Genomic DNA, 8,499 nt, shown 5'->3' on the forward strand with positions numbered 1-8,499 from the left:
GTGTGTGGTTGTTTGTCATGTTTTGGTCGCATCAATGTTCCCGCATCGGCGGCACCGTTTGTCAGTAGTATGTTTTGTGAGTATTGGTCGACCATTTTTGTTCACATTTGTATAACAGCCGACGGGCTCTAGTCATATTATTATTGTTATCGCCAGCAGGCTCATAGTATTATTATTGTTGTAATTTGCCATCAGGCATACTTTATCATTGTTGTTAGCCGGAAGGCTCATATTATTATTGTTGTAATTAGCCATCAGGCATACTTTATTATCGTTATAGCCAGCAGGTTCATGTTCAATTGTTGTTGTTTTTTTTTTTATTTATTATTAGTGTTAGCCAACCAGGCTCATTGTTCAATTGTATTTTACATGATTCTTAAATTATAATATATGATTATTACCTTACTAGTCAAGTTATTAATTATTCAACAGGCGTGAGGGTGTACTAGTTGTTTCACTTTGATACAACAAGCATCGAGCGCGCATTCATTTTTTGGTGACCTCGACGTGATATAGTTAATTCTTTTTATCAATTTATTCAATGTGTGTTAAACTAGTAAGTGTAATAGTCAGATTATTGTAGTATAGTTAATCACTGCAACAATCAAAATTTGTAAACCATAGACTGACAGTACACTGACAGTACTAGGAGTTTATGTTAAGTCAATCAATTATTGTTTTGTAGGTTAAATCAGTCACAAATCACCGTGGTTATTTTAGTTAATTTTGTATTGTCTGAACTTGTATTTTCTATTTGGTTTTTTATTGTGAGATAAGCACTTGGTGCATAACAATCTTTTGTAAATCAGCTATGGGTGGCAAAGCGTTGAAAAGAAAACTGAAGACCATTGCCTCTGAACTTGCAGCATTACTATCATTCAGCTCTCAGTTTGATGTTTCAACTGGCAACATCAACGAAGTGCGTGTAAGGTTGGAAAGCTTGCCTGATATCTCTGAGAGATTTGAACTGCTTCAAACCGAGTTAGAGAACCTGGAGGAACAAGTCACTGATGAACAACGCATTAACGAACGATTGACACATAAAGAGCTCCTATTTAGTGTCAAAGCATCTCTAATGAGTATTGTAGATTCCAGGCAGGAGAATAGTCCAAGCTCTCTATCAGTCAGTGAGATTACCAGACATGACGGTGAGAGTTCAATGAGACTCCCGCCAATCGATGCTCCAAAATTCAATGGCGATTGGCAGATGTGGACGTCCTTCATTGACTCATTCAATGCTATGTTCCATACCAACCGGAAACTAGCCCCAGTTCAACGGTTGCAGTATCTAAAAAGTTGCCTAGAAGGACAGGCTAGTGAGGTCATTAGGTCAATCCCGACAACCGGAGAAAACTATCTACAAGCCTACAATACACTGATTAACAGGTATGAAAACAAAGGTGCTATTGTACAGTCACACATCCGGTCACTATTCGAAACACCAAAAGTCCATACTGCATCAGCCACAGAGCTCCAAAATCTCCATCATCAAATCATGTCTAATGTCAACTCGCTAAAGGCTTTAGGTCAACCAGTTGAGTCCTGGGATGCGTGGTTGGTTACTTTGATCTGTAGTCGCATGGACAGCGCCACAGTGGGAGAGTGGCAGCTACATTACAACAAAAAGGACTTGCCATCCTTTACTGAAATTGAATCGTTCTTGTTTAACAGAATCGCTGCTTATGAAGCTGGTGAGTTGAACGGCCACAAGGTTGATTCCAACCCAGTGTCTACAAAGTTGATCCCAGCATCGTTCAACAAACAAAAACTGTCTAAATTCAACGACAAGAAAATTCTTGTTGTCAAATATAATGAAAGTAAGCCTAAGTGTGTCTCATGTAACTCTGAACATTATTTATTTCAATGTATGAAGTTCAAAAATTTGTCAATTGAGGAACGCAGAGAAATTGTATTCAAAAATCGGCTGTGTTTCAACTGCTTACGGTCTGATCACCAAGTGCGTCAATGCAGATCGTCATCATGCACTCAATGTGGGAAAAGACACAACACTTTGTTGCATCTCAGCTATGAAGAGCAGGAGGTAGATGAGCACCGTAATGACGATATCCAGTCAGCTCAGGGGTCAAGTAGCGCGCCACCCAACGTAGTCGGCTGCGGGATGGTAAATAGCACAATACATTGCAAGCCAACTATTCAGGTGGTATTGGCTACGGCTGTGGTGTTTGTGTATGATGCCGCAGGTAATGTGATGCGTTGTAGGGCAGTGCTTGATTCAGGATCACAGTTGTGTTTCATCACTAATAAAATGGCTCGACGCCTTGGGTTACAGATGGTCAACAATAATGTACCTATCATTGGCATCGGACAGTCAAAATCATCTATCAGCAAATGTTGTATGGGTACGGTGCAGTCTCGGTTTGGCCAGACACAGTTCCAATTGCAACTTCATGTGTTACCTACTATCACCGGCGACCTTCCAACACAGAGTTTTGATACAACTCATTTAAACATTCCTCGTGCAATACAATCAAATTTAGCTGATCCTGAGTACAACAAAGCTGGGACTGTCGACATGTTACTTGGTGCTGAAATATTTTTTGATATTCTAAGGCAAGACAAACACATAGTGTCAGACCATGCTGCATTCCAGGACACTGTGTTTGGGTGGATGTTGGTTGGTAAAGTACTCACCCAATCATCTCTGGTTACACTGGTGCGTCCGGTCATAAATCAATGCTCTGCGTTATCGTTATTCACAACGACAGTGTCTAGACGGTTATGCGAAGAGGAGGAAGCTGTGGAACGTCATTTCACACAGACCATTCATAGAAATGAAAGAGGACAATTTGTGGTCCGACTTCCGCTGAAGGAACATCCCTTGTGTATAGGAAATACAAGCATTATTGCCAGGAAACGATTTCTTAATCTCGAACAAAAGTTGACCAAAGACAAGGTATTGTCAAATGAATACGATAAATTTTTGATGGAGTACTTGAATTTAGGGCACATGGAAAAAATGGGACAATTCAATGAAACGCAATCCAACGGATATTACATACCCCACCATGCAGTCTTCAAAAGCACCAGTACAACCACCAAGTTACGAGTAGTGTTCGATGCATCTACTATAGGTTCAGCAGGAAAATCGTTGAACGACTTGCTCATGAAAGGTCCAGTTGTCCAACCTACATTGTATTCCACATTGTTGCGTTTTCGAGTCCATCAAGTAGCTCTCACAGCAGATATAGAGAAAATGTATCGGCAAATACTGGTTCACAATGACGACTGTCAGCTACAAAAAATAGTTTATCGGTCAAAGCCAACGGACGTGCTCCAAGAGTTTATGTTGAAAACAGTAACTTATGGGACAAAAACTGCCCCGTACTTAGCCACCAGGTGCCTAGTTCAGTTGGGGAACACATGTAATGATTCAGACTTAGCAAGAATCATTCAAAGGGACTTCTATGTAGATGATTTGTTGACAGGAGCAGACACTGATGAACAATGTCATGTTATTTTTGAAAAACTCACCAGTGTGCTTAACAGCGCCCAACTACCACTAAGGAAGTGGTGCTCGAATTCATCAACGCTCTTGTCCTGGTTACCTACCACCACCACCGATGATAACTACATAATAACATTGTCAGAGTCCGACTCAGTAAGTGCGTTGGGTTTGCAATGGCAACCAAGCACAGATAGCTTTCGATTTGTCATGAGACCATGGACTCCACCTAAGCGAATGACTAAGCGTAGTTTATTGTCAGATATCAATAGTATTTATGACCCCATTGGTTTGATTACCCCAGTACTCATCAAGGGGAAGATCTTTTTACAGCAGTTATGGAGTCTGAAAATCGACTGGGATGAAGTATTATCAGATGACATTTGTTCAAGGTGGACAACCTTCTATTCCAGTCTCCATCAACTTGTTGATTTGGCAGTACCTAGAAAGGTGTTACTCGCCGATGTTGTCACTCTTCAAATACACGGCTTTTGCGATGCATCTCAACTGGCATTTGGTGCATGTGTGTATCTGAGGTCAGTCGCACGTGACGGCAGTGTGTATGTACATTTGTATACATCGAAGTCCAGGGTTGCACCAATGAAGGCAACAACCATACCGAGGCTCGAATTATGCGGCGCTGTGACAGTAGCCGAACTTGTTCTTGAAGTTCAAGCCGAATTACGTCAGTTAGATGTCACAGTCTCACCTACCAATGTGTTTTTATGGAGTGATTCCACAATCGTTCTGGCATGGATTGCGAGCACTAGTTTATTTCAGGTGTATGTGTCAAATCGTATTGCGCGTATTCGAGACTTATCAACTACACACCAATGGCACCACGTCCCAACAAACGATAATCCTGCGGATGTAATTTCACGAGGCATTGATGTGCATACAATCTCAGTCTCCTCCCTTTGGTGGCATGGGCCACGATGGTTAAGTCAAGAGTCAGGTACCTGGCCAGACTGCCCAGCGTTACCAACAGAAATGCCTGAAGTGAAACCTGTGAAATTTGTCTTAGCAGCATCCTGCGTAGCTTCACCTTGGTTGTTAGAATCATATTCAGATTGGATGAAGGTTCTGCGGATCTCAGCTCTTGTTATGCGGTTTATTTCAAATTGTCGGATAAAAGCAGAATATAAGGAAAATCGGTGTGTCGGGTTCATCCTATCGCAAGAGTTACAAGAAGCAAGAAATCACTGGTTGCGACAAGCTCAAGCAGTAGCATTTTCTGAAGAGTATTCTTTGTTAAAAAACAAACAACAAGTTTCCCGTCGCAGTTGCTTAAAACAGTTAAGTCCGTTCATAGACGAGGCTGGGCTGATTCGTGTTGGAGGTCGTTTGATGAATGCTGCTATATCAAACTCCAGGAAGCATCCCATCATATTACCATCCGCTAGCCAAGTTACTCGGTTACTATTTAAATATGAACATGTCAGACTATTGCATGTGGGACCGTTGGCATTATTAGCGCATATCAACAATCATTATTGGGTTATTAGAGGTCGATGCATTGCGAGATCCACTGTAAGGCGCTGCATTCAATGTTTTAGAACCAGTCCCAGATTTGTATCCCCATTTATGGCACCGCTTCCACGTGAAAGAGTGACCATCGCAAGACCGTTTGCACGAACTGGTGTAGACTATTGTGGCCCGGTTATGGTGCGAAGTGGATTAAGGAAAGTCATTCCTCTGAAAAGTTACGTGTGTGTCTTCATCTGTTTAGTAACTAGAGCAATACATCTCGAGTTAGTGTCTTCATTGTCAGCAGACGATTTCATTAGCACCTTGTCCAAATTTATGGCTCGCCGTGGGCAATGTCGAGAATTGTTCAGCGACAATGGTACCAACTTTGTCGGCGCTGATCGAATCCTGCAAACTCATATTCAGGAATGCCAAAAGAGTACCAAAGTACACAACTTTTTATCCAGCCAAAGCATTGACTGGCATTTCATACCACCGGCAGCACCTCACTTTGGTGGTATCTGGGAGGCTGCGGTCAAATCAGCCAAAAAACATTTGTTACGTGTGTCCAAAGGCGTTATGATGACATTTGATGAGACTACCACATTGCTATGCCGCATAGAAGCAGTTCTGAATTCACGGCCATTGACACCACTGTCAAGCGATCCTTCCGATTTTAATGCATTGACAGCTGGCCATTTTTTGGTTGGTGGTCCATTGCAGCTCCCACCTGAGCCAGATTGTACAGGCATTCCACAGAACCGGCTGCGTAGGTTCAAACTCATGCAAGCCCAAACACAGAATTTTTGGAAAAGATGGTCTGCCGAGTATTTGCCTCAGTGTCAACGACGTGGCAAATGGACTAAACTCACGCGGAACATTGAAGTAGGAGATTTAGCAGTGTTGAAGAACGACAACAGCCCACCACTGCAATGGGACCTAGTTCGTGTCATCAAAATTCATCCAGGTCTTGATGGAATCGTGCGAGCTGTCACGGTACGAAATTCATCGGGATCCGAGTTTAAGCGTCCAGCAACCAAATTGGCTGTTCTACCCACTGAAAATGATGAAGTCGAAGAAGGACAGAACGTGTCATAATTCTATCACATTGTATTCTTGGTTTCATTTGTAAATATTGTTCAGTATTCGTTGTGTTTTGTTTCTTCAAATTGTCGTATATAGTCAAAGTCATTTAGTCCACAATTTTTGTAATTTTTGAAAGGCATATCCCTTTCAAAAGGGGGGAATATGTTTGCGCCGCAAACAGGGCTCGGTGTGTGTGTGTGGATGTTAGTGACGATAGTATCGCTGCTATCATCTTTCATGTGTTCTTGTTATCTGGTGTGTTGTGTTTTGCTCACCAGAGGCAAGAACTCCAAGTTATGTTATCAAATTCGTTATATTGTCATTTTGTAATTGTATCTTTGCTCTCTTCTCTGTTGACACTTGAACAGCACGGTGCTCCACTTTTAATGAAAAAAGGCCAAGTGTTCAAAGTTCAAAAGCCACATGTCGGCATTGTATGAGGTTATGTTTTTCTCATATTCATCATGATTTTTTGTTTTTTCGTCGGATCATCGTGCCTGTGTGACGCCGACCACAATCTACGTTTTTGGTTTTGTACAGTGCAATTGTGTATCATCATACATTTTCTGGTAACTATGTAAATATAAGTTCACCTTTTTCTAACTGGTTTTTTCCCTATCTAGGGTGGTCAAATCATCGGCGAATAGTGTGTGGTTGTTTGTCATGTTTTGGTCGCATCAATGTTCCCGCATCGGCGGCACCGTTTGTCAGTAGTATGTTTTGTGAGTATTGGTCGACCATTTTTGTTCAAATTTGTATAACAGCCGACGGGCTCTAGTCATATTATTATTGTTATCGCCAGCAGGCTCATAGTATTATTATTGTTGTAATTTGCCATCAGGCATACTTTATCATTGTTGTTAGCCGGAAGGCTCATATTATTATTGTTGTAATTAGCCATCAGGCATACTTTATTATCGTTATAGCCAGCAGGTTCATGTTCAATTGTTGTTATTTTTTTTTTATTTATTATTAGTGTTAGCCAACCAGGCTCATTGTTCAATTGTATTTTACATGATTCTTAAATTATAATATATGATTATTACCTTACTAGTCAAGTTATTAATTATTCAACAGGCGTGAGGGTGTACTTGTTGTTTCACTTTGATACAACAAGCATCGAGCGCGCATTCATTTTTTGGTGACCTCGACGTGATATAGTTAATTCTTTTTATCAATTTATTCAATGTGTGTTAATCTAGTAAGTGTAATAGTCAGATTATTGTAGTATAGTTAATCACTGCAACAATCAAAATTTGTAAACCATAGACTGACAGTACACTGACAGTACTAGGAGTTTATTTTAAGTCAATCAATTATTGTTTTGTAGGTTAAATCAGTCACAAATCACCGTGGTTATTTTAGTTAATTTTGTATTGTCTGAACTTGTATTTTCTATTTGGTTTTTTATTGTGAGATAAGCACTTGGTGCATAACAATCTTTTGTAAATCAGCTATGGGTGGCAAAGCGTTGAAAAGAAAACTGAAGACCATTGCCTCTGAACTTGCAGCATTACTATCATTCAGCTCTCAGTTTGATGTTTCAACTGGCAACATCAACGAAGTGCGTGTAAGGTTGGAAAGCTTGCCTGATATCTCTGAGAGATTTGAACTGCTTCAAACCGAGTTAGAGAACCTGGAGGAACAAGTCACTGATGAACAACGCATTAACGAACGATTGACACATAAAGAGCTCCTATTTAGTGTCAAAGCATCTCTAATGAGTATTGTAGATTCCAGGCAGGAGAATAGTCCGAGCTCTCTATCAGTCAGTGAGATTACCAGACATGACGGTGAGAGTTCAATGAGACTCCCGCCAATCGATGCTCCAAAATTCAATGGCGATTGGCAGATGTGGACTTCCTTCATTGACTCATTCAATGCTATGTTCCATACCAACCGGAAACTAGCCCCAGTTCAACGGTTGCAGTATCTAAAAAGTTGCCTAGAAGGACAGGCTAGTGAGGTCATTAGGTCAATCCCGACAACCGGAGAAAACTATCTACAAGCCTACAATACACTGATTAACAGGTATGAAAACAAAGGTGCCATTGTACAGTCACACATCCGATCACTATTCGAAACACCAAAAGTCCATACTGCATCAGCCACAGAGCTCCAAAATCTCCATCATCAAATCATGTCTAATGTCAACTCGCTAAAGGCTTTAGGTCAACCAGTTGAGTCCTGGGATGCGTGGTTGGTTACTTTGATCTGTAGTCGCATGGACAGCGCCACAGTGGGAGAGTGGCAGCTACATTACAACAAAAAGGACTTGCCATCCTTTACTGAAATTGAATCGTTCTTGTTTAACAGAATCGCTGCTTATGAAGCTGGTGAGTTGAACAGCCACAAGGTTGATTCCAACCCAGTGTCTACAAAGTTGATCCCAGCATCGTTCAACAAACAAAAACTGTCTAAATCAACGACAAGAAAATTCTTGTTGTCAAACATAATGAAAGTAAGCCTAAGTGTGTCTCATG

The 8,499-nt window shown here is 41.0% G+C and overlaps 1 protein-coding gene across 1 annotated transcript; it reads left to right on the top strand.

Annotated features, from left to right (window-relative positions):
• Nucleotides 1–811: 811 nt before the first annotated feature.
• Nucleotides 812–6,028, top strand: LOC103308806. Its single transcript, XM_008182879.1, has one exon. The coding sequence runs from the start codon at nt 812–814 to the stop codon at nt 6,026–6,028; it is 5,217 nt and encodes a 1,738-aa protein (XP_008181101.1).
• Nucleotides 6,029–8,499: the final 2,471 nt, after the last annotated feature.

Source organism: Acyrthosiphon pisum, chromosome X (genome assembly GCF_005508785.2).
Source record: "Acyrthosiphon pisum isolate AL4f chromosome X, pea_aphid_22Mar2018_4r6ur, whole genome shotgun sequence".
In the NCBI taxonomy this organism is placed as follows: Eukaryota; Metazoa; Arthropoda; class Insecta; order Hemiptera; family Aphididae; genus Acyrthosiphon; species Acyrthosiphon pisum.

What these genes read in the sequence shown, in the direction of transcription:
- LOC103308806 (XM_008182879.1), top strand. Translation starts at nt 812, where the DNA reads ATGGGTGGCAAAGCGTTGAAAAGAAAACTGAAGACCATTGCCTCTGAA.